We start from the raw sequence: 27,263 nt of genomic DNA on the forward strand, positions 1-27,263 counted from the left end.
TTTGAAACATCTTCAAGTCTTAGCTCCTTCAAAAGGATGCTCAATGATGCTGAAGTTACTGGCATAATAAATGTGATCTAGTTATATGAAATAGTCTTTGCAGGTTCTATTTTTACACAAAGCTGGGATATTGATTTCAAAAGAAGAATGGACTTGTGGTTAGATAATGTGAGCTGTCTCCAGCACAATATGAAATAATGAAAATGACTTAAGTACTGGCTTTTTAGCAGCATTTCATTCTTCATTTATTCAGGACCTTTGCATAAATTCTTCAGAAACTTTCAAGCATTAAAAATCGTATTACGGGAAGAAATTTTCATCTTTCTTGAAGTGAATACTACAGAAAAGGTAATGTTTAGATTTTTAGATCTGTAAAGCAAGGCTTCTCCCCATTTTACATCTTCTGTGGCAGTGGAAAGACTGGTCACAGTTACACCACTCAGTGAAAGACTGCCTGATTCCTGATTTTTTGATCACGTGGCATTGTTTAGCTCATGTCTATACTACCTAGGACTAGTCCTTTCTCCCATAAATTTGCCCTGGTTTGAGCTAGCTGGAGAAAGCCAAACCATAGCCAGGGAATCATCTGCTCATTGGAGCAGGGGGCACTCCAATTCACCTCCCATCCCTCTTATTCAGCAGTTCAGATGTGCCCACTCAGACTTAGAGGGACGTTTTACTGCTGTAAGCCAAGAACCAGTACAGGAACATGATGTGTTAACACCTAGCAGATTCATGCTAGCATCCATATCCTATGGATAATATCAATAATACACATTTAAGTATTGGCCCAAAGACTCCATGGAGTAAAAAATGAGAAAGTTGTTAGAGATCTAGAGGAAATCCACAGGGTTCAGGACGTGCTGTGGGGTTTGCAGAGGTGGCAAAGGTCTCCCCAGTGAAGTGTTAAAGCAGAGTAAAAGCCATCCTTGCCTCTGGACACAGCTTGGCAGTAAGAGCTCCAGTGCAGCCTCTAAGGAAATGCCTTTCCTTAAAGAGAGGGTGTCTCATTTTCCTGCAAATGTCATTTCAAGAAGGAAGCTGAGAAATCTCTCAGAAAGATAGTGAGTTTATGGGGTGAGGGATGCTAGCAGGTATGTATTTGTGACTGCTAAGAATAAGAGCTAGAGTTAAATGTAGAGATTCCCCTGTGACTTTACTGCCTTTTTCCATACTCCTAAAGCCCTTGATTGATGAAAAATTAGAAATAAGGCTGGCACAAACAATAAAATAAACAAACCATTAAAGACACTAATGACACATAAAGAGGGAAAAGGGCCAGATACCCTTTAGGCTATTAGGACTCAATGAGACAGACAACAGTAAATATATATATCCAGATTTTGCTTCCAAATCTTGAAAACTTTGCTCAGACAAACAGACCTTCCTTCAACCACAATCCTATTAAAACAGAGCACAACTATTGCCAAAGGCCTGTAATATCTAGCTCATTAAAACAATACCAGCTGACATTATTAGGATTTATTATTTTTGCTCCCTTAGTACAGAGGAAGATTCATTTGAGTAAGTTGCAGAGCTGAGTCCTTCTTTGGCAAAGGACTTTGAGTGGAAAGCAAAACAACTGGTATGTTCCAGCAAGGCAGCTTCCACACTTGGCAGATGGTATTTACTTAAGATGTAGTGCACAGCCTGTATTTTAAACCAAGCTATTTTTCTAGGTTCACCTAACTTTTCACAAGAACAGAAACTTTTGCTCATCTGTGGGTGTAAGTCAAAACCCCATGCAGTCTGCAATGTTATGGAGTGACTTTCTTCCCCTGGTAGAATTAACTTCCCCAGGTCTGTAACAGATGAGAGACAAAAAGCCACAACGTGTTTTCAGACTGAGTCACACACATTCTTTTCAGCTAAGCCAGAATGCTCCCAAGTTCTCTAATTCATGCTGCCTGCTTTTCAATAGCTTCTAAATAGCCCCAGCTCAAGGTGCTCAAGCCCTCTTCTCCCCCTCTGTATATATGGTGTGCAATTAATGTGGTGATGATTTGCCCTAGTAAACTCAGCTGACCCTATGAACTGAACCTGAGATGGGAAATTGTACAGGTTTTTAAGCAAAATCGTACATGTGAGAATTTTATGAGGTATGAAGATGAGAATTTACTGACTTGCCCACATTCAAATAGCTGTAGAATAAGTATAAATAAGAAATGACATAACTAGCATACACTGGATCAAGCCCACAGGCCATGTAATTCCACACTTTACCCTCAAAAGTAGCTGTTACAAGCTGTAACAAAGTCAGCTACAGACAACTGTTTAATAACCTAATATCCTAACTACAAACAACATCTTTTTTCAGGTACTTCCATTAGAGGCTTAGACACTTATCTAAGTACATGTGATGCACTATATGAAATAGCTCATGTAACTGTTAAAAGTGAAACTAAAAGTCAGAGAATATTGTCTGATACAAGTAAGATAAAAGCAATTACTATGGGTAAGATGCTATCAGTTGCTTGATAGTGTTTGCATTTAAACCAAAATGGAGGAAAAAAAAATACCTGTAAGGATCTAGATACAATATCCAGCTAAGTATCTAAATATTTAATATCTAAGAATTTGGCTAAATATATCAATATCTAATATCTAAACAACATCTGTCTGGAACCTAAAACTGCAGATTTTTTTTGTAATTAACCCTTAGGATGCTCAGGGCACAAATATTGCATTTTATTTTCAGGGATTTATGAATAAATACAGACATAAGAGTATCCCAGTAACAAAAGTGCTATGCATAGATTCTTTTAATTAATCTGTTTTTTGTAAGTAACTTTCATTTACATAGAATGTTTTGTGTTGGAAAGAGCCTTAAACATCATTTAGTCCCAACCCCCCTGCATGGGCAGGGACACCCCTCACTAGATCAGGTTGCTCAAAGCCCCATCAAACCTGGCCTTGAACACTTCCAGGGATGAGGCATCCACAACCTCCCTGGGTAACCTGTTCCAATGTCTCACCATCCTGAAAGTATTTCTTCCTAATATTTCACCTAAATCTACGCTCTCCCAGCTTAAAACCATTGCCCCTTGTCATATCACTACACACCCTTATGAAAAGTCCCTTCTCAGATTTCCTGTGGGCCCACTTAAGATGTATTTTATTATGTTATGTATCATTTTATATACCCTAGTGACTTATCACTACTTCTTTTAAATTTAACAACAAACAAACAAAAATTCCTTTATTGATCATACTTCCTGCATTTATTGTATTAACTGTCTTGTAACATTACTGGCTCTATTTATCCAACAGAGTTGATGTGAAAATTAAAAATCTCCTCAGTGATCATCCAGAAGATATACAGCACAACTACAGCTGTTAATTTCACTACAAACAGTTTCAAAACAAAAATGTCTCAAGATTTCACCTTGGCTGAAATCCTGCTTTCAGTGAAATCAAGAGCAAAAGTCCCCTAATTTAAAAGAAGAGACAAGATTTCCTTCTTGGTGTTCAGTCAAGTCTCTATGGATCAGCAGAAGTGTCACTGTCACTCACTGGTTGTGAAGTTGTAAGGCCAGAAGTAACCACTGCCACCACTGATGTCCAGTCACATGGGTGACTTCTTGGTATATAACACCAGACAGATATTTCTTGATATTTTCAGCTTTTGAACTATTTTGCCAGGTAGTGCCTCCAGCAAAGGCTCCTCCCTTTCAAATGCCCTGCTGTCTGTGAAGTTAAACTTTGTTAAACTCTAATTAGCTGTACTGCAATTTTCCACACTACTGTTTTTATTTGCTTACTTATTTATTTTTATAAACACACCTCAGGGCACTTTGAATTTATAAATACCCTTCAGAATATTCATATCTTTTATGTAAAGGTTTCACACAAATACTTCAACCATTTCAGAGTAAAAGTTTAGAAAAAATATTGTAATGGAAATCCCACAATTTAAATGAAAAACTCAAGTTTCTCTAAGTTCAGGGCTAAGGATTTGAGGAAGGAGAGATGATCATGAAGAATCTTCATGTGATGTAAGGTCTCAGTCTCTAATGGATCTTTAGATATTGTAAGAAAGAGTTTTCAGAGACTTAGTCAGGACCTGATATTGTTTAATGGATCCAAATTTCCCTTTGCTGTGAGCACGCAGCTGCCCTTCAAGTCAGACACTGGAGAAGGTGGTGGAACACAGCACAGCTGAGGATGTTCCTGGTGCCCTGGCAGCCTCAGCCCCATCCTCTCCTGTGGATCTTCTCCACGGGTGGAGGCACCAGGGAACTACTGGCTGCTACTGTTAGGAGTCAGTCCCTGACCTCAAGAGGCAGTAGGTCACTGGCACCAGTCAGAAATAGCCTAGGTGGAGGTGTTTATATCATTATCACTGAGATTGAATCTTGTCAGTTAATCTTTTACTTTCTTAGGTTCAGAAAATGAGGTTTCAAGATGTGGGGGTAAAGTGGCCAGCATCCAGACGTGTGGGAAATTCTATGGTTCAGGTTGCCTAACCAACCATATTTTTTGTGGAACAAAACCCACAGTCTTTAATTAGATAATGGTATCCCATTTCCCATCTCCAAGAATGGATGGGTACTCCATATCAGTGTACATCTAGAATGTGATTGGGATTGTTTTAATGCAGACTACGACTGCAACATTTTCACCTGCATTACTTCCAAGTTTTCATTTTGAGTATGAGAGTATATTACAGCTGTCTATTGCTGATGCTTGGTTTGTTTTACATGAACAGTTGAAACTAAAAGTCATATAAAATAGAAAGTTTTTGCCAAGTCCCTCACATCTCTTTGGAACTCTTCCCCAAAACTCGTGCTTGGAAAAGAGAAGATTAGAAACACATTCACCTAACTCCAAAGGGAAGACTTTAGACAGAAAAGAGCATTTGTTTGTGCCTCTAACACTCACTTAGAGCAGGCAAACACAGGTGATACAGAGGTAACAGTATTCATAAAAGATCAAAACTGACCTTGCAACGTGTAAGAATATAAAAAATCTGCTGAGTGTTGAATGGGGTTTGCCTTGAAAAGTTATAATATGTCTTGGGGTCGCTCCATTGAACAATTCACTTCAACTGCTCTTGCCTGTGGACATGAACTGAGGTAAATCCCAGTTGTTAGTCACTGTAGACAGGAATTTACTCATTGAGAATAGGAATTTGACTTATTTTTATTGGTTTCTTCATATTATTTTCTTACTGAAAATGCAGTCTAAGAATCAAATTCTGCTGCAGATGAATAGGGAGATTTCTTTACTGTCAATGCCGAGCTGTCCAGGGGCAGATGTGGCTTCATTCACCTTGACTTGTGCTGGTTTTGCTGCACAGTCAATTATTACAAATTAACATTTTCAGACTCTGGCCTTAATTCTTCACTTCTTTTTACCTACAGCTCTTTTTATGTATTTTCTGTTCTGCACTGAATTTAGCCATGTACTGTGAAAGAAATAACAACTTTGTGACTCACTGAATATAAATTTTTGAAAGTCGCCACCTTATTTATTTAAAGAGAACATGAGTAATCATTAATGAATTCTCATACAGTTACTGCATACACAGTTTGAAAAAATACCTCAGACCAAGCATGCTACACCCTGTTCCTTTATGCTGAGGCATGTGTCCCCTTCAGCATGGAAACTAACGGGCTTATGGGGGAAAGGGAATCATCAAAAGATCACATTTTGAAAATACCTATTTAGTAGGAGACAGATAATTACTACTCATATTCAAGGACACCACATAACTCTGCCTCAAGGAGTCGGTGGTGCACATAAACCAAATATTTAGGATTTTCAAAGTGTGATCTGATTAAAATAACAGTCTAGTTCCTTTCATTTCCCTTGTGGTGGTTTTCTTTTTAGATATTATTAAATAGCACAATTCTCTAATGATTCATTTAGTTTATTTTTAACTAGAACCAAAGGAAAATAGAAAGGAAAGCTTCTTCAGCAAACATGTTTCTAAAGGAGGAAGAAAAGCTGTATTGCACAGTATGACAGAATAATTTAGCATCATTTTGAATAGTACACACAGATGACTGAAAAGAAAGGAATATATACAGCACTTAATACAACACTGCCTTAGTGAACTCCTATCCTGCAATGGAAGCTCTAACTACTCTGTACATTGTTAAACATACACCTTGGGATTTTGTAAATATCCCTGATGTAAAAACTTCAGTATTTCCTACTGTGGGTGCCTTCAGTCTGAAAACCAGTAACCACAAAGTATCTGCACAAGAAGTAAAGAGCAGGTATCCAAGCCAGCTTAGCACTTAAACATGTGGCAGATCTGCTTTCAGCAATGCAACTAATCAGGATTCCCTGTTGCAGCAGTATTAAAACATGGGCTGAATGTTTTTCTAAGTATATGCTATAATTCAAACAATTACTGGATTGGGGAGTTGCTAATACCGGAACTGGGCTAGCAGGGTTCAAATGCATTGTATTAATGGCCTTAAAATACATGATTCAGAGACATATGAATTCAAGGAGACTCAATAATGCCTTACACGTTTTAGTCAGTTGGGTCACTGAAAGATGGTTTTGGTTTTCATCTTGCATGTTCTGATTTCCTTTTCAATACATTCTTTCTAGGTTGCTTGTTGGCAATCTGTTTGTAAAAACCCTCACTTGCCAATGGGGTTAAACTCACCTCTAAAGGGACAGGCTGATTCCTTTGATTCCTTAATCCATATTCCAGTACTATTACTGTCCCCTAAGGGACAGGGACTGGGACAGGGACTGGCAGAAGCAGCCTCACACCACTTAGAGTCTGAAGAAAGCAGGTACAGAGGGAGAAATGCTGACTCAGCAAACCCTCCTGAAAGTCTTGTCAGTCAACTCTGGTGGGCCTGTGGTTTCACCCAGAATGTAACCTGGAGGTTTCAGATTGAGTTACACTAGCTAGACTTTGTTTTTTTGTTTTTGTTTTTTTGTTTTTTTGTTTGTTTTGTTGGTTTTTTTTTGTATTGCTGTTATTTGTAACAAAATTACTAGACATTATTTGGGACACTACAAAAAAATGTGTATTTTGACTATGGTTTTGTACTAGATGTGTGTACTCCTGCACATGGGCTCACACACAGACAGCAGCATCTATTGGCACAGGTAATTTCATTATTGCTAATGGACTAACTCTTAACCAACAGCAGACTCTGTTCCCAGTTTTTCATCAGTAAAAGGAGCGAAGGAAGCAACAATGTATTCTTAGAGATCTGAAATACATGAATATTTCATATGCTGAATATTACATCATCAAGGCACCATTCAAACACCATTCCCCACAGCCCTGTGCTGGACAGGTTGGAAAACTGTGGCAGAGGAGCAGAGATCATTCAACACAGACTGAGCATCCATGCAACAAGCTGCAAGCAGAAAACTCTTACAGCTGGGAAACTTTTCCCTGCCCTACCACACAGCCCCTCCAAAGCCTTAGCACCACAGGGTGGCCTGGCAGCCCCGGCTGACCCCAACAGATTGATGGGTTACAGGTTATGAGAGGGAATATTCAGCAGCACCATGACAGGTAGGAAGGGGAGTTGTGTTAATCCATCTCACCCACAACTGCTGCTCGGAATTTAAACCGGTACTAGCACTGCACCCAAAACATTTACAAATTAACCTAGAGAGAAATTAATTACCCTTTCTTTCCATTCAGTCCAGGCTGCACACTTGGTACACTGAATGACATAATATCCTTCCTGAAGTTAAAGCTGCAGTGAGGACCAGTATCCTTTAAGCAGGAGCAGTTCCTGAGACTGCCTTACAAACAACTGTGCTTTCCTAATTGCCACAGAAACTATCTTTTTCATCTTTTTTTAAAAGCTGTCCAAAGAATTGTGTATTGTTTTCTTAATAAATGCAATTAAAGCTTCATCTCTATAACCCTGTACTTCTGCCAGAGTTTGACAGCCACAGATACAGAGACTGTTACTGGAAAGCAGCACACAGAAACAGCTTCTCCATTTAACTGCTGCTGGTCAGCAGCTCACACCAATTTCTGTGACATTTGCCAGATATGACAGCAAACAATGTAACTCTGTGCCTGCACCTAGTTAGTAGAATCAAACACCTTTTTGTAAGCTGTCAAAGAGATGACTGTTGTCTTCAGGATTATTATTTATTTTTTTTCATGACAAATCATTGACATACTCTTTTTCTGCATGTAGGACCACATCCACTTTGGACACTGATATTCTTGGATACCTGATGCTGTACAAAACTATCATCACTCCAAACCTATGCATTGATTTGCCTTTTAATCAGCAAAAATCTGTACAGTTGTTTTGGGGTTTTTCATTTATTTTTGTATTAACAACTCTGAAGATTGTTTTTAATTGCACATGCAGGCCAGAGGATTTGTTCTGAGGCCAATCTACATTTAGCTTTAGTGCTGTTTTTTGCAGAAAACCAAAATCAATACATCTGTAATGACTGCCTAGATAACTGCATAAGCAGCTGCAGAAAGCCAAGTCTGCAATTATTTTGAGGGACATGTGACAAGTTTTCTAATCCTCTGACAGTTACACATCCTTGTTTCCAAATCATGTTATCCCAGCTCCCTTCTTCCATCTGCTCTGGATTTCTGCTTTAACTAGATGATCAGCTACTTTCTGTGCTTTACCATGGGCAGATTTTACCTGAAGCAATTGGAGCAGATGTGCTGGTGCCAGTAAGTGATCTGCCAGTCAGAAAAACGAACTTCAGCACCTCAGCTACAGCATAGTTTATAATTAAAAGATAATTTAGTTAAATAGATAATCATGCACTAGTGTCTGTCTCTTGGTTTGGTTCTCTGTCTACGTGTGCATGTGCAGAAGCAGAAAGGTATGAATGACTGTTCCAAATTCTGACTCTAGCCAGACTAGTTCAGAGTCGAGACAGGAAAAAAGCCTGAAATTTGTGACACTCAAACCTGTTGTACGAAAGAGGGGACCTGCAGCCACTGCGACAACGCCAGGTGAGGGAGAGCTTCTGCCAGGAACTCACCTTGCTGAATTTTCGTCAGGAGTTGGTGACGAGCGAGGATCCGGCTCATCCTGTAGGGAGGGCGCCGGGCGGTTTGATCAAATCTCAAGTACATGTCCTGGCCCTCAGGTGACACCGAGTTCAGGTAGTAACACCCGGTGCCCGAAGTCCTGGGCACCTGCTTCAACATCTCTGAGCCTTTAAAATCACTCCCTCCGTCTCTGCTGTGGCTACTCCAGATTATAATCAGGGTAATGAAAGGAGGAAGGCAAAAAGCCCCGGGGAGCTGAAAAGAGCAAGCGCTTTAAAAGAAAAAGGAGTGCCAAAAGCTACAACTCAGGATTCCTGCTTCTCCCACATGATCCGCACGGGCCAATCGCTCCGAGTCCAGGCTCTGGAAGTGGAGGCTGCCGGATCGGGACAGGCAGCCCGCCCCAGCCCCGCAGCCCCCAGCCCCGCAGCCCCCCAGCCCCCTGGGCAGGCACAGCTCACCCAGCCTGGAGGGGCTGCGGCCGGCTGCCTACAAAAGCAAAGAAGAAAAAGCTGAAGACACTCATCAGTGCCTGTTTCAGAGAATGCGGGAAACCTTTTCCTCCTCCGTGCCACACCACTCAGCTGTCGACTCATCTCTGATGAAGATGCCCTCACTAGTTTTCCAAAAAAATCATACCCCTCTTTGCCAAGAAAAAGTCCGTTTACGGAAGGGCTATCTGAATCCCCAAAACCACACGGTACAACGAGGGCTGGAACAAATGAAGCCCTCGGGATATTAAAAAAAAAACATCAGTGCCTCACAGCAGGCACTTAGAAGTAAACAGGACTTGAGTCCATAATATTAGTGTTACAGAGAACTTATCACAGCCTGGAAGAGGAGAAGGGAATGGAAAGATTCTCTGCTCTTTAGGTTCCTCACTATAACATTTTTAAAATTTTTTTTTTTTTTTAGCAGACTGGAGGGATCTGTTTTAATTTAGTCTTACATACCAGCAACTGAGTTTGCAAAACATGCCATTTCTTCAGTTAATCAAATAGAAGCAGAACATTGGAAGCAAGCAGACAACCAATCTGAGTAAAAATATGCCAAAAAAAAAAAAAAAAAAAAAAAACCAAAAAAACCCCCAAAAAAACCCCAACCTTCTTAGTATGCCTGTCAATTAATTTTCACTTACATTTTAAAATGCCAATATTCTGGTTTAATACGCACCTAGCATAACACTACTTTCTAAGGGAGCAGAGTTCTTGCCAGGGAGTTTAGTGATCAATACAGTTTCTGATATGAGCACTGCGGGCCCATGAGAAGCAATTTCACAGCCCTGGAGATCAATTTCACAGGATCACAAAACTGGAAGTAATGGCGACTCGGAAGGATCTTCCACCACCCACGTGCAGGCAGCAGGGCTGGGGAAGGCAGAGAGAAGGCAGTGGGGTGGCCAGCCAGCAATGATCCTGCACAGCTCAGGAACTGTGCTGCCACCTCCCAAATCTGTGCCCCTTCCCACAAAGCCAGTGTCGAGCACATGGACAGGGAGCTGACTGCTGCCGGAGTGGCTGCAAGCCCTGGGCACAAGGGCCTCATCCCCCCATCCCATCCCAACCCATGGGAGATCTGATCTCCCTCTTCTCCACAAGAACATCTATCTGTGGGGATTCTTTCCTGTTCCCTGGCCTGACAATAAATCATGATGTTTCTTCATGTGACTGTGCTCTCCTCCCACAGCAGCCAGGCCACCCTCACCCGTGCTGCCTGACAGGGCAGGGCCATGGGGTGGCATTGCCTGTGACCTGCCTGCTTGCACAGGACGGGGTCAAGCCAGCTTGTGAGGGCAGACACAGCCCCCTAAATGTGAGGGGCGAAAGGACAATAGTCTCATTCACAGTTATTCATTAAAATTTTGCTCTGTGCAAACCCCTTAGGGCAGGGTTTTACTGCAATGCAATCTGTTCTCATTATACTGTATGAATTTTATTCCTACCTGATATGAGGCTTTTGTAGTGCCATAAAAATGGAGAAATATAATTCCAGGTGCTAGAAATTTAAACTGAATACTCTAGACTGAAAGCCTCTAGGACCTGTTATTACCATCCACAGCACCCATGAGTCCTGTACCTACTGGTTTCTGCTCCAGGCATGGCTGTGCAGTAGTCTCCTGAGATTCCCAGCAGGGACTTCAAACTCAAGACAAAAGAGCATGAGCATCATTCATACACCAAACCAGGGCTGCTCACTGGCAGCCAGGGAGTGGGAATGTCCAGGATCATCCCTGCATTGATGTGCAAAGCAGAGAGGCAGAAGACCTACACAGGGTCAAGCAGAGAGAGCCTGAGCAAGAGGGAAAGGGTGGTTTCTGTTCCCACCTTAGCTTGCTCTACCCCAGGAAAATTCTGTGTGTTAGTCTTTTGTCTTTTGAAGAATAAATATCCCAGAGACTCCTGAGTATCAATGTATTTATCAAGAGACACTATCACCATGCAGGGTGATATTATAATTATTTGATTAATCTACAGTCCTTTGATCTACCTATAAAATACTATTGCTTGTGGAAAAAGCAATTATTAACATTTCATAGCACTCTGTTTAAATTTTCATAGGGATTTCTTTTCCTGTTGGAAAACACATTGACTTTTTCAGCTAATGGGATTCTGCATTCTTCCTTGCAGTATTTCCAAAGACTGGGAAGCAGTTTAACAGAAATATAAAGTTTCAAAAGCCAGCCCAGAAAAACAAAAACCAAGTCAGGAACCTAGAGTAAGATATTGACTAGGGAACAGGTCCATTAAGGGCTAAATGAGCCCAGTTATGTGCTTGGAACTGAGAGCAAAGCACCAGAGCCAGTCAGGGCCCCTGTGGCTGCCTGTCCTTCCCATGTCCCTGCCAGAGGGTAAGTGACATGGCAGAGCTGACCTCCCAACTTTCCCCACAGTGGTCTCAAAGGGCAAAACCAGGAGCTCCCACTGCAGGGCAATGACTGTCCCTTCCTCCCAGACACAAGGGTCCAAACACAACTTCAGAGGTGGAGGTTGCTCCAGGCTCAGCGCTGCTGAGCACTGCCATTGCTGAGGCTGAATTCTTTGGCTCTGGTCCACCACTTACATAGTAGTCAAATAAAACAAGAAACAACAAGAGTTAGCTGGTCTTGCGGTGCTTGTTTGAAAGTTCCTCTGCTTAAAGTTGTGCACAGTGGAGGAAAGAAACAGTCCTGATTGCATACCTCTAAAATGACTGTCTTTTTATTCAGTGACTGCCTTGACACTCACTGCTTATTTTCAAAAATGCATCGTTCAAAGGAGGAAACCCCTTTGGCCCTCAGTCTTTCAGACAAAAAGTACTACAGAAGCCTAAGTTGTTATGTGAGAGCTCTAATTAATATTTAAGTCTCAGTCTACAGACTGTTTCTGGAATAGTTAATAGAGCAACATTAAACTTCATGCTAATTCATCTCATAAAAGCACTTCCAAGATGAAAGCTTCGCCATAAGTTCTACAAAGGCTGCGGGGGAGCTCCAGCACACACCTGTAATTGCTGCCTGTCATGACAGCAGCACAGCCCACGTTCCCATGTCACGACTGATCCATGCTGGTATGGAGATTCTACCATAAAACCACAGATGGAATTCATTATTTTTTAAACCTGAGTCAGAAATGGATGCACTTAATATCTATGCTGTGCTATCTGTATGTCACAGCTAGACACCTAGCATGACAAACAGTCACTTGATGGGTACTGAAATATTCTGCAAGATCAGGAAGTTTCACTTGAAGGTTTATTAATAATGTACAGCACTCCTGACACCTGTGAAGTATTTATTAGTATAATGGACACAGTTGACTCAAGGATGCATACTCTTCTGTATGCATTCATAGGCAGAGCTGCAACTCTTGATTTTCTGTTTATTGATTTTTATGGTACTCTTCCACTTTTTCTCCCTGAAATTACATTTCGTGTGAGGAGGGAAGAGTGAACTACTTGCAGAAAAAGAACTGTTCCAGGGTTACCCATATATATATACTGAGGTATCTCAAGACAATACTTAGATCTGCTCCCATTTCACTGATACTGTTTCTGTGGCCATAGAGTATTACTCACACAGACAGGAAGCAGTGCCACAGACAGCAGGGTAATTGAGGGTAAATTGAAATGAACTGTACTTTCCCATTTGTATTCATATATATATATATGTATATAAACATATATTTATATTTTTATACATATATATAAAAGGACCGCTTAGTAATGTCTTATAATTCACCCCTCCTAATTAACTGTGAGGTAGGTCCATGATGTTGTGCATGGCACAGAGTTCTTCAGGCTTGGATTGAACCTGCAGTTCTCACACAGTAATCAGCCACTTGATCTTCCTGCCATGACCCATTTCCCTTTTATTGTTAGTTGCACTTATCTTGTTATATCACATCTAAAATTAAATGGCAGCTTGATGGCTTCTCTTCATTTGAAAGCACTGGTGCTATGAGAACAACACAGCTTCCTAACCACCAGAGGAGCACAGTTGTTATTAACATTAGTGACATGTAGTTAGAAGAAGCAGGAAACTCTTGTTTTTAAGTCACAGAAGAAAAAAAAAAAAAAAAGCTTTTAACTTCTTGATCTCTGGATTCCTTTCTATAATTCTGCAGGTAGAAGAAAAGTTCAGTTGCTGAAGTCCTATATAGTCAATAAATCCTATACTGGATTTCTATCCACTTATCTTATCCCTATCCTAACCACACATATTTCTTATCTGTATCTGCCTTTACAGATGCCTGTACAACATCTCACACATTAACAGTGGCCAATTCCTCCTTTCTCAACTTCAGAAAGATAAAAAAGTCACATGCAGGGAACCCAAAGCTGTGTTTATGATGAGGCTTTCACTTACTTCATGTGTTTGAATCCTATTTCTAAGACTGGGACTTTTAAAAGCAGAAGTTCATTGCCTGCTGCTTTGGTAAAATGCTTTATGTTTGAACACAGACATTTGAGAGCTGAGTTGGGATTACTAGGGGCTGCAAACACAGGGTATGAAATAGCTGGGGCTCCAGAACAGGCAGAAATGTTCCCCTCTGGCTCAGCAGCATTTTGACCATCTTCTGGAGGCTGTGCCAATGGGTGCAGAGGCTCTGTGGCTGCCAGGAATCAGACTGGGACAAAGGGAAAACAGTTTATGCAAGATTTCAACATCGTTGGGAAGTGAGCTGGAAGTGCTTTATAGCTGCCCAGCATTATCACAGAGGATCAGTTCACTGCAAATCCTGATGTGCTCCTGAGGCAAGTCAGCTGCTGTGTCAACTGACAGTGAATTTCAAAAACTAATGGTACTAGGGATGGCTTCTTCTTATGCATGAAAGACAGGCTTAGAAACACCCTTGACAAAATTCAAATCAGGTGAAGAGGCTTCTAACCAGTATGTTACACCTTTTTCCTCTGTTCTAGAGCCTCACTCCAGCATCAGAAGATTATGCTTTTGCATTTTAAGACCCATATGTTTAGTAGATAGTACTGATGTAAAATGTACCTCTGGATTACAAAAGCATTAGTGACCACAGAAGACAGCTCTAATGCAAGCAGAGGATTAGAAATTATGTGCAGGCTGAGTACAACAGTAGTGTGTTTATGGGCACAAAGGATGGCAGAAGGAAAAGGGCAGTAAGTGCCCCACCATCCACCCAGGCAAACTTACAGAAATAAGGACACATGTCAAAAGCCAAGAAGATGAGGATCATGGCAAGAAAGCTGAAGTGATTCCTCACATCACTCCTCCCACAGAGGAGCTCAGAGATGTAAAATTGATGAAATTAATAGTAAGAGATTCAAAAAGGCTTCTCCAAGATCCTCTGCCATGAGATCATCAAGAAGCTCAGCTATCAGGGATAAAAAGGAAAAGGCCACTTGAGGCTTAATGGCTGCTTAAAGACAGGAAACAAAAGTGGTAATAAATATTCCATGTGCACAATGGGGTGAGGTCCCAAGCGAGATGAGAGCTGAAATCTGTTTTGTCCACTCTCTATACATGGGTTTTTTTAGGACACTGAGTAGTGAGGCAGCAAAATGACAATACCAAAAAAAAATGACAATACCAAAAAAAATGACAATACCAAAAAAAATGACAAAACCAAATTAATCTAGAAATCGAAACAGAAACTGGTTGGAAACACTGAAGATTCTTACAATCTATATTGAGAAGGCATTAAAAATGTAGGTTTTTAGTGCTGATATATGTAGCAGAGAAAAAACACCCTAAAGATACCAGGTGCACAGAACACAATGAGATTTAACAGAGCTATTATCACTGAGGAAGCAGATCTTGGACAGGTTTATGAAAATCCAAGTGCTCAGTAGGTACCAAAAAAGCAAAGGGGATTTAAAATATTTTAGAAAACTAGCGAGAGCAAACCAACAAATATTGTTATGCTATTACCAAGGTCTGCCCACCACTTGGCAGTGCAGTCTGTTTTTGCAGCAAATGAAGTTCACAGCAATAAGTGAAATGATCATAGGGCAGGTTCAAAATGAAGGAACATTAATATTTTTCCATATTTGCATTGCTGGCCCCTGGAAGTCATTGTCAGAGGATGCTGTGGTTGCCAGATATTAGAAGAGCTAAAAAAAGATCAGGTAATTCCTGAAAGAAAAATTCAGGAAAGGCCGCTAAGCACAAAATTCCAGCTCATAGCTCAGAACCTCCCTGAACCACATGAATGTGGGCAGGGTATATAACATACACAGCATCACTACATGCTTATCCCAGTGTTCTAGTTTTCCCAAAATAGTTACAACTGCTCTCTGGCCCATGCATGATACTGGCTTGGATGGAGATGTGGTCTGACCAGTGGCCAGTCTGCATTCCTATGTGAGCTAAGCAGCCTCCACCCACCCCGTGAGATCCCACTAGTGGGATCCTAACAGCACTGCTAGTGCATAAATGTATCAAAATAACTGCTCCTGTGGTTTGTGGCTGGAACCTGAGGAATAGCCAGTATTTCCCTGGACTCAGCCTCTCCATGCCCTCTTGGTATGTTTTTGGTGAAGCAGAAGCCAGTGGTGTGTTGGCTGCAATGGCCAGATCAGAGGATGTGACTGTCCCACCCCTTCTGCTCTCCCAGGGAAGGGACCAGACACTCCTGGCCAGGGAGTAAAGTAATTGCAAGGGGCTGATTGTTTCATCCACTCCTGGCTGCTAATTTAGGTGTTATGATCTCACTCCTGTTCAGTTTTAAACATCACATTTTTTTCTCAGTCAAACCACACCAACATATGAATATAGACTCCACTGGCCTTAGATGAACTCTTCCCAAGTAAGAATACCCAGCATCCTGCAGTGTGAAATCACTAAAGACAGTGGTTCTCAACAGTAATTTAAAAAAAGTTGGATAGTAAATAGAAGTAAAAATAGGAGTCAAAGGAAAGGAAGGAATTTCAGGTGGCAGACTTCCTCTGACAAAGCATTCACAGAGTATTGTGACAGGAATGAGCTAAAAGCAGTTTCCATACTCTTTGTGCACCTATATCTGCTAAATCTATACCCAAGGTCCTACAGCTAAACTTGCAGAAGTGGTGTTAATGTATTTAAGAAGTGGTGGGCTAACATATCCTAATCTACCCATCTCACTAACAAAGTGTTTGGATAACATGGAGATAACATAAGGAAGTGTTTAGACAAACTTATTTTATTATGTTATCTAAAGACATTGTAAATCCCTACACTAAACAGCCCTGCTGCTGGTGTCACCCTGAAGCCCAGGCAGGCATTCTTATCTTAGCTGAAGGTTCATGCCTTTGCAGACTTCATGTGAGGGCTTTGCTATTTATTTTCTTTTAAACAGGACTCCAGTACTATGGTGATGGAATGGGCAAGAGAGGAAATATTCAGGCTTTGAGAGAGTGAGGTTTTTTTGTGGGTGTTTTTTTGTGTTTTGTGGGGTTTTTTGTTTTGGGTTTTTTGTTTGGTTTTGTTTCTTTTTTAGGATTTTTTTTTTGTCTTTCAGAGCTAGAGAGACAATGCCAAAGTTAGATTTTGTAGAATTTAAAAAAATCCAGCAAAACAACAGATTAGCTCTTGGCAGCACTATTTCAGATGCAGCAGTATGGGACTGGTGCACAGGAGCATGAAGTTCTCTGAGCTCCTTGAAATCACTGAATATTCATTACATGATTTCAGCCTCTGGTCCAGTTAGGCAGAGTGACACAGTGGTCAGAGACTACCTGGCAGTGACTTGATGTAAGATTTGTATAACCTTTCTCTGCACCAATTTCCTGACTGCTAACAGAAATCTTTGCCTGCTTAACTACTGTAGTACCTTTATGATATGTAATTAAGAAAAAAAAAATTGCCTAATTTTGTAGGTAGTTTCATTTTCCTTACAAATAATATAATTCCCCTGGAGGCAAGCTAAATTCTACTGTAGCTGCATAAACCTAAGAAAAAATCAATACCTTTCAAAATGTTCCTACACCTGTAGTGGGTTCTTTCAGATGAGACACTTGTTGCCTAAACGTGCAAAATGCCACAGATCTCCCAATATATTATTAAATGCAAGTTTTGGATCTTATAAATACTACATAACAAGGATGTAGTGTTTGTACATGCAGCTCTGCAGAGTAATACACACTAACCAATAAATTTGGTCTTGACTCTAGGGCCAGAGTGCAGCCTTCAACCCAAGGAACTACTGAGCAAGATACATACAAAGCATTTGTTTGCTAACAGTCAAAATATCTTTTTTTTTCTTTTTCTACAGTTCCTGAGTTATCACCACCAAGACAGTCATCCCTTTGCTGATTAATCTTCCTGGAGACTCAGGAAAACCAGGGTGTTGGGTGATACATGGTGGGAGCTTGGGCTACAAGGGGTGGCAAGTGGTGTGGGAGGGATGCCCTCTGCAGTGACCTTTTTTGCTTCCACCTCTCTCACCTCCCTGACAAAGAACACTCAAATAAGCCTTGTGGCACCCAGCATCCCTGGTGCAGTGCAGGACCATCTGGCCTGACTTGTGGCAGTCTTGTGTTGTTGCTGTAAGGGGGAGGGCACAGAACTCAGCACAGAGCTGAGGTCTGTTTCCATGGCATCTGAGTATTTTCTTGCCCGTGCCCTGAAGAACAGGGTGCATGACTTTGGCTTCCATCACCCAGATCACCATCTTGAGCATCCCAGAACCAGAGAAAAGGTCCCGCAGAGAAAGTAATATGGATGAACAGTGAATTTGGTCACTACCCCAGCCTTATAGCTGACCCACTGAAGTCACTGCAAGTGCCATCAACACACTTGCCCACACAGCTGCCTGCAGAATTTTAGCTACAGTTGTGCCTGGATGGCAAACTCACAAATAAAGAAGTGAGGGGACATGTGGGGAGATGCATGTATCACCTATCCCTCACTTGAAGTCAGAATTTAGCATAATCTACATCAATTGCTCCATACAGCACATGAATTGCCCTGTGTGTCTGAAAGGGAGTGCATGATGCCCGGATCTCTTAATCCCAAATTATTATTTTTACATATCAGAAGACATAGGAATATCAAAAAGTTATAATTTTATTTAAAAAACAAACCAAACCAATAATCCCTGTCAGACCTTCCACAATAAATTAATGAAACAGTTACAATATAAATAGATATTCTTGAACTTGACAAATCCCTGACTAGGATTTTCTGTCTCCCAGCAATCAGCTTCTCTGTGCACAACTTAAGCTTTCATTTCTGGACTCTGTATTTCTTTCTTGCACTTTTTTTTTTTTTTCACTCACAGTTTGCACTGCATTATGTAGACGCTGTAGAGCTGATGTATTCAATTGGATAAAGTAATTTTGGCCAACAAGCTGCAGGTGTTTTTTGTGTGCAGGGGAAGCCTGCCAAACAGCAGGCATCATGCAGAGCAAAGGGCTTCCCATAGCTCCCTTGCCAGCTACCACACTGCTTCTCCTGAGAAAGTGCAGGCAGCCTGCTCTCCTACTCCTGCCTCTCAGTCTGCCTTTGGAAAATGCTTCCAGTGAGCAGGAGGGACCAGAGAGAGCCTTAATGCCTGGAGCAATGCAGGTGGGGTGAATTACTCTCCAGCAGACATTCCCTCCCTCTCTCTCCTCTCCACTGCTCTCATATCAGCTGTCCTGACCTGGATCATATTCTCCTCCTCCACCTCTCCCATTTCCATCTCTGTACACCTACACAGTCCCTCTTTTAGCAACCACTTACCAAGACTTTTCTGTTGATTTCTCCTCTGTCCAAAATACGAAGACCAAGAGAGTTGGTTGATGAAGTCCATACCAGATGTGAATTTTGTTTTCACGCTCTTGATTTCAGCATAATGAAAATATTGCCATCTACCTTCTGCTTATCCTGGCACCTTAGCAAGTCCCTCCACCAGGCTTCTTCCCTGTCCCACTTTCTGAGTATACTGCTGTCTTTCAAATCAACCCCACAGAGTTCCTCATTTGTTGGTGTCTACTTAAGGTGTTGCTCCATGTTTATGGAATGTAGTTTTACTGGAAAAATTCCTTGGCCAAAACCTTCAAAAGGAACTACTCATCTTGGGTCGATTTTCCGTGACACTTGCAAAACTCTGGTTTTCTGGGAGTGCTGGTTTCCTCAGTCTGAACTTAAGATCTCTTTGAAGTGTCTCAAGTTGGGCAACTAAAAATTGCAGAACAGAAATTGCACTTGACCTTTGAAAAAGGTTGCTCCTGTTTATGTTTTCTGATTGTTTTTTCTCTCCTCTTTTTTGACAGGTAAGCACTATTCCCAGCTATAAGGACATACAATTAAGACAAAACTAGGTCCTGAAAAAAAAAAAAGAATTTCCAGACTATTCTCCAGTGGAGAATAGTCTCCATTTTTTTTACTGCAAACCAGAATTTGCTGATTTCCTTGCAAATGTTCAAGATTTGCACTTGTGTGGCTGAGATTAGAATTGGCTTTGAAGTAGTTTGTATGTACTCTGTACTCAGATTGCAAAAGAATGAACCAGAGATTAATGTATTTCACTCTTTATTTTTCCTCCTTTTATGTCCTAAAGAACTTATGACAAATATTACACTCACTGGTTTCCTAATATGTTACCAAACCTAGTAAGTTGGATGGTAAATTAAAACCAAATGGAGTTCTGAAAGTTTTGCTTTCAAACAACTAGTAAATCCCTATTGCTTTTAAGATAAACTTTGTTCCCACTTTGCTCAGCCTGGTGAAAGTTCATGAGACGGGGAGGCAACTCTGCCTGTGACACCTGTGAATGATTTGAAAATAGCTTTTTAAAATAGCCATTGTGACGTGAGGGATCACACCTCTAGGAAAGGGAAAGAGACTTTGTGTCGCACCAGCTCTGCTAGGAAGTTCACACTCACATCATAAACCTCCTTCTTACTTTGTTCCTAATTGGCAGCCTTGTTAACAACATCAACGAAGAATTATTTACTGAAACCTGGAAGCTGAGAGGTCATACCATAAACTTGCCATGTCCTTCCTAAGTATCCACTAGCAGCTGTTGTGAAAAACAGGACACCTGAGGCTGAAGGACTTTTGCTTTGACCAAGGACGCTGTACCAAGTACAACACATTATTCACACACTGGATAGCTAAGCAGTAGTTTGAAAAGTGAACCTTAAAACATACTTTAAAGCATGCTGTACAAAATCTGCATGGCTGCTGCCACTGTTGCTTTGCTAAACCAGTCAGGGTTCACAATTGAAATCACGCAGCTTTTATTATGAAAAATATGGTGTGTCCTCTAAAGACATGTAATTCACAATCTGGAAAATAATCTGGAAATAATAATCTAGAAATGGAGAAATACATTTATGCAATACATTTATGCAATGTTCAGGTACACTGGGGGGTTACTGCAGGAACATTTAACTTTCAAGTGCATGTTCAAGTGCTACTGAAATCACAGGCACCTTATCAGTTCCATCTCCTGCTTTGCTCATCTCTTAGCCAGAGATGCTATAAGCAGCAATCTCTAAAATTAAACTTCTGCATTGCTAGTGGCTCACTGATTTCCAGATCAAATGCACTCAGGTGGCAGCTGAAGAGGTGGCTTTTTCTCCTGATGCAGGCAGGTCTTTGGAGCTGTCATTTGGCTGGGATTAGGGAGAGAAATAAGCACCACTGGAGAGCAATTCATCCCCCTTGTCTCACACACCTATTTCTGGATGACAGGACTTCCTTTCAGAGGTACCTATTTCTGTCTTGAGTAAAGGATCTCCTGTGACTGGCTCAATCCTTTTAGAAGACATCCCCACTATACACACTGCTTTCAAGTCAGGGCATACACTTCTCACCCTCTATGTTATTTATAACATGAGTCAAGATTGTGGATAGAGCAGAACATAATGCCTGTACTTCGAGGACTAAACGAAACCTAAGTGGAAAAGGAATGAATTTTTCTTTCCTCAAGTGTTTCTGGCTGTTGGTACAGCTTAGCTGACTTGGCTGCTACACTATCATTTTGGGATCTAGCCTTGATCTGGAGATCAAGTTGAAACACAGGCTGACAGATACAACAGTGGCCGTGCTGTGTACCTCAAGATAGCCAGGGAAACACTGACATGGACTGAATTCACTCCTTCATCAACAAGCCAAGTCTTAGGATGCTGTCCTTGGGAAAGGTGTCTTTGTCTTTACAACTAGCAGGGTCTCCTGGAAGACTGAAAGCTGCTCTATGCTAAGGAACCCAGGAAAGAATAAGATGTTAACTTCACAAAAACTACTGCATTCCACAACTTCCTACTGATTATTTCCTACTTACCATGTTATTGCTGACTGTTTTGTCCCCTGAAATTGTGCAGACATGTATGTTCTACTCAGGCATTGCTGGCATTGCTACCTGAGAGATGACATCTGGAGCAACACAATGCCCACTACTAAAGAAATTACTCACTAAGTAAGAGCATACATAAATAGAAAGGGTTGTAAAAACACAGGAAAGCACCTGGTTTGAAACATCTTTGCACCCTTCACAGTAGCTAAATCTGGATCCAATTTGGATCCAACCTGTTTATTTTCCAAAATTTCAATAAAATGTCTTGACTTAATCTGACTTATTTCCTTCCATATGTTGCCCAATCTGTCACAGCAATAAACTCCTTCCCAGTATCAAGATCCCTAAAAATTACACCAATTGATCCTTCCAATAAAAGAAGAGATAATGGTTCCAGCCCTCTAAAAGTCATGATCCTTCCTTAAGAGAAAGCAACAGGAAGGACTGAAAGAACAAGAACTCTACATCATAGCCTCTGCTGCAACCTAGAATCCAGAGACTTAAAAAACAGCTCAGTGAAGTCTAGTGTTCCCACCTACAATTCATCCCAGCTGTTTTAAAATCCCTCTGAATCTGACAGTTTCTTGAAAATGCTGCTGTGCCACAATAAATGTATGTGCTGGCTTGGTAACAGTTGTTCTGCTGTCCTTGTTATTTAGGGTGCCTTCAAAAGAAACCTCTTAGTCCATTTTGAAATTCTGTTTATTTATGGTTTTGTATAAATCAAAACAGATGTTTCAGGGTCAATTTGATCTAGCAGTCAAGATTGTCTAACCTAGATACTAAAATGTATTTGATCTCTATTTGAATCAGATAAGGTACAGTATCCCCTATTGTATTGTATGTCAGAATTATGGATGTTCTGGTATCTTCCAGTTTCTGATGAGCTCATGCATCCTACACACTGATTTAATAGTTTTTTGTTTTGTTTTGTTTTTTAATATGCTGTTGGTTTAGAGGCTACATGTAACAAAACAGATGAATCCACATGAGTCAAACACTTAACCATTTAAATTTACAAAGCATTTAAGTGCTCTGTGGAGCTAAGCCCATAATCAAATTATCAGCTTTGTTCTGAAATAAAAGCACTTGAAGCTGTTAGGGACATATATAGAGAGCAACTGTAATTACCAAAATACTCATTGGCTAAGATGATGTACAGCTATATGCTTCTGACTCTTTAGGAACCAATGCTTCTTTATTTTCAGAAGTGATGCAGTGAGCTAAATCAGGATGATAAAAGCCATCCTCACATCAGAATCCAGAGAGTTTGGGCTGATTTTGGTGAAGTAGCTCCTTATTTTCTGTCATGTAACTGACAGAAATAAAACGGTCCAAATCTTTAACTGGTAAGGAAGCTGTAGGAGTTCTTCCCAGGAGAGAAATGGAGTGAAACCCCAAGCACCTCACTCTGTGACAGAAATTCAGGTAGAGGTTCAGTGAACATGTGTTTGGTTATGCACATTAATGGCAGTTACTGACATTTTGAAATCTGTGTTTTGGGGGTTTTTTTGCTATATAATTTCCTACTCTCTTCAAAGGTGGGCTCAGTACTGTCACGGGGCTTTGAAAATCTCAACTGAGAAAAGTAATAGTAGAGATGGTAAAGGTGGATGAAGTAATAAATAATATAGAAAAGAGGAATCAATTGTAATTTTCACCTTCATGTGACATCAGAAATACAGTGATGCTGAGTAAAATTTTAAAGCTACATATGGAAGTTTAAAAACTGTAGATAAATAATGTGTGCCACACATTGGTTTTACTTGGAAGGGCATGACCTGAGTCACTGGTTATACTATTACACAGCTGCCTTCATCCTATCACTTTTATCTAACTATCAATGCCTCCAGTGTTTGCCCATAGTGTATTGTTTTCTCCTATGTCTGCTACTTCAGACAGCTATTCTAAAGATGTGCATTTATCCTCACTCAGCCAGTGACTTCCACAAGTGGAAAATATTTTGTTTCCTTAAAAAAGCTGCAAAACCCCTTGCTAAGAAGCCTCACTTCACTGCATCTATACAGACATCCTGCCCTCCATGACTTTAGTATTTGAAACAGTTATTGCATCAAGCCATAGTTACTCTCTATTAAAAGCACTTCTTCCTAATTTTCAAGTTAATTTCATACACCTACACTATCCACAATGTCTTAAACTCACACATCAGTCTTTTGTGCCTTCAGACAGGCAGAGAGTTCGATATTTGTTTCTGAAGCAGTATTTGCCAGTTGGGATTCCTGCAAAATATTTGCTAGAAAAAAGTGTGAATAGTTCATGGACTTGTCAGAATCCATCTGTTTGAGTCTGTTAATGGGTACATTCCCAGCTGTGGTCTTTCCAGTGTCATAAATAAAAAGTTTTATCTTACTAGAAATCCAATGGCTGAAATCTCCCTGCAAAGCTGATTTAGTTGAATAAAATCTGTCCTTACATTAAAGAGACCTTTTAAAATGAGCAAACCCACGAGATGCCAATCACATAATTTTTCATCAGTCAGCTGAGGCATAAATGACTCACAGTCTCAAACAATTTACCAGAACATTATTCTGGATAAGCTATGAACCAGCATGTCTTCAGATCAGGATGAGTGAGGCTGGGATGGGGAAAGGGAGGTACATTTGCCAGAGTAATGAGAGGTGCATTGAAAATAACCTAAAAGTTGTGACAACTGCTCAGGTCCTTACTCTTCCATGCACTGAATTCAAAATAAACTTACACATGTATGGAATGCACTTCAGAGAAATCCAAGCAATAAATCAATGCAGGAGATTCTTCACTCTTTAGGAACTCTTTAGGAATTTTAAATACCAGTGGTTTTGAAATAGATAAGGAATCAAATTGTTACCACTTAAAAACCTGCAATGATTGTAAGTTTCAGTGCTCCCTCTTCCACTGTATTACAGCATGTTGCTGGATCTGTAAAATGATCTCTGGAGAGAAAAACTTCTGTAAGTACCTACAGCTCCACAGCAACAGGCAGGAAAATCAATATCTCAATGAAATACAGTTCACTCTGCTGACTAGATATAGCAGAGTATATATTCTGCTCACTGCTTTGATTGGCATGCTTGCTGAAAGCATTTCAGGGTTTTTAACTTATGAATTTTGGTCTACTTCTAAAGTGTAATAATTGCTGGAAATAACCTCAGTACACTGCCAAGGGATGACGAGTTGGTCTGTACACATTGCTCCTCACTAACACCCTGCAGATGAGAGAAGCTTTATCTGCACTGTATAGGTTTGGACCTCATGTGATTACTTTGGGATCTAAACACATAGTTTTTTGCATGTTTTCTTGCTTAGAGTGACCCAAATTATGTAAGAGCTGTGTCACAGTCCATCATTCTGGAGTTTTTCTGGAATGAGCTGGGGGGATGTGTTGCACATCTCTCTATGTAGCACGGGGCATGTGGAGGTGATTTAGTTTAGTGAGTGAAGTATGACTTGAATAAACTCAATGTAATTCACTGTAAGTCCTGCTGCAAAAGCACAAAAAAAAAAAAAAAAAAAAAAAAACCAAACCAACTTCAGGCTGGTACTCTATTCTTGAGGGACTTGGTAGGCCTTCAATACTGAAGTATCTTAGAAAAAAAATTTTGTGTCCAGCATTGAGTGATGCATGTTGTGTAAATAAACTATTTGATATCACTGTATGTAAATTACTGCCCTCTACTGGAACAACAGGCAGAGTATTTCACATTAAATTGTTTATTACCTAAATTACTTTCATTGATTTTTTGGAGTTTGGGCTTTTTCAGAACCAAGTGCCACTAATTGCAGATATCCCCGATCTCTTTCTTTTCTCATAGTTCTTGCTGCACTGGTACCTGCATACATTCAATTTTTGCTTATTTGCAGTATAAGCTATATCAGGATGGTCTGACTGTCAAAATATTTTTATTTCTGAATTGTAAACGGGACATGGAAAGGATTTATAGAAGTGCAGTCCTCTTGTGGATGCCCGTTACACTGTTATATTTTTAAGCCTGTAATAATCAAAAGAAACTGTTACAATTTCTGTATTAACTGAAAAGAATATTCCCAAGACTAAATTTTCAAGAATCACAAGACAGGCATCACTTCCTTAAAATCATGAAGCTGGCTTAAAACTATGACATTTTACAAAATACATTTTCTTCTTGTTGTTTTTTGTCTGTTCAGACTCAAAAGTTCACATTTTCAAGCTTTTCAAACTCAAAATATACTTCAGTTGAAGTGAAAGGTGGGTTTCTCAATCAATTGTTACTCTAGGAGATGATTTTTAAAGGAATTATGATATATAGCAGCATGGGAATTGGCCAAGCTGTGACAGAAAAACAAAAGAAATCAGGAAGAGCCAGACAGAACATCTGTCTCACAAAAAATGCAAGAAGCACAGAATACAAGAAGGCAAATAAATATAAGTCAAACCACTGCTGTGAAATAAGGCCATTGTCTGGTAAGTATTTCACAAAGCAAATTAAGTCATCTAAGTTCTCAGAATCCCTAAAAACATTACAATATGGGACATTTCTGAAGGGGCTTTTTAATTCAAACAAGAAGTGATAATGCAAAATTCAGAACTAAGACTTCACTGATTCCTGAAACTAAACACCAAGTACTACTCTATTCTACTATGGGAAAGCAAAAGAGTAGAAGTTCAGTCTCCAGGGCCCTACTGAGTCCAGAAATTTCCCATGTTTAGGAATTTGTTGGCCAGCCACCAACAAGGCTGTATTGATGTGAATTATTATGGTGTTCATTTAGCAGCTAAAAGTTTATTGGGAATATAAATGTTCTATATAAATGTTCTGGCATGGTTGTTATTATTATAAATAAAGTCACTTGCATGGGGATAAAAAACGTGGTCAGTAGGATTATGGTCATAGGAACAAATACAAAGCTCTTTATAGGAAATAAGGGAGAAGATACATAACTTAATATGCTATGGCCAGTAATAAGGAGCAATCTTGGGATGGAAAAACATAGTTACAGTTTAATGTCATACAAATAAACTAAGTATTTATATTGGTTTATATGAGATCCTACATGTAGGATCTCAACAATAATATATAAATAAACACATCTATCTAACCATACAGGAACTTAAACAATATTGTATTATATATACTGCTTTTACTGCTTCTGGAAAAGCAGTACTATGATTTGTTTCCAATATTATGGTCTGCAAACATCAGCAATAATTACAATGCTTACAGGAAACCTCTGGAAAGGCATGGTGTAGCATACTGACAAGGTATCAGCCTCCTAGTCATATAGGAAACATATACAGGTGGAATGAACTGGGGTCATCTATTTTGTAGAGAAATTAATATAAATACTTGCCAACCGAGAACTTAAGGAACCTTGTGGATGCTCAAGGAACCACACAATGTCAGTAGCAATAACAAAACCAATAATAATAATAAATAATAACTGTACTATAAAATGGGCTGACAACATAACTACATAACTGTCCATAAAAAAAATGTTTTCTAAAGATTTATGTGCCATTCAAATCAGTGGACAGCCAAGCTCCAGAATGAAGACCTGTGAAGAATCTTTTCAAATAGCTATTGAGTAGAAGTGGAGTGATT

The 27,263-nt window shown here is 40.1% G+C and overlaps 1 protein-coding gene and 1 long non-coding RNA gene across 15 annotated transcripts in view; one reads left to right on the top strand and one right to left on the bottom strand.

The window, feature by feature from the left end:
* Positions 1-27,263, bottom strand: part of STARD13 (StAR related lipid transfer domain containing 13) — a 291,307-nt gene that overhangs the window by 107,843 nt on the left and 156,201 nt on the right. Inside the window, exon 1 of one of the 14 annotated variants that reach the window (XM_071737438.1) lies at positions 8,962-9,376. The exons of the other annotated variants lie outside the window; for them this stretch is intronic. Within the exon in view, the coding sequence (XP_071593539.1) occupies positions 8,962-9,130 (169 nt within the window). The 5' untranslated portion in view covers positions 9,131-9,376. Of the gene's footprint in view, positions 1-8,961; positions 9,377-27,263 lie in introns of those variants that run through there. 14 annotated transcript variants of the gene reach the window in all.
* On the top strand, positions 18,757-20,037 carry LOC139793173 (uncharacterized). Its single transcript, XR_011724531.1, has 2 exons — positions 18,757-18,968; positions 19,658-20,037. It is a non-coding gene; the product is annotated as an uncharacterized lncRNA (long non-coding RNA).

This window comes from Heliangelus exortis, chromosome 1 (genome assembly GCF_036169615.1).
Source record: "Heliangelus exortis chromosome 1, bHelExo1.hap1, whole genome shotgun sequence".
In the NCBI taxonomy this organism is placed as follows: Eukaryota; Metazoa; Chordata; class Aves; order Apodiformes; family Trochilidae; genus Heliangelus; species Heliangelus exortis.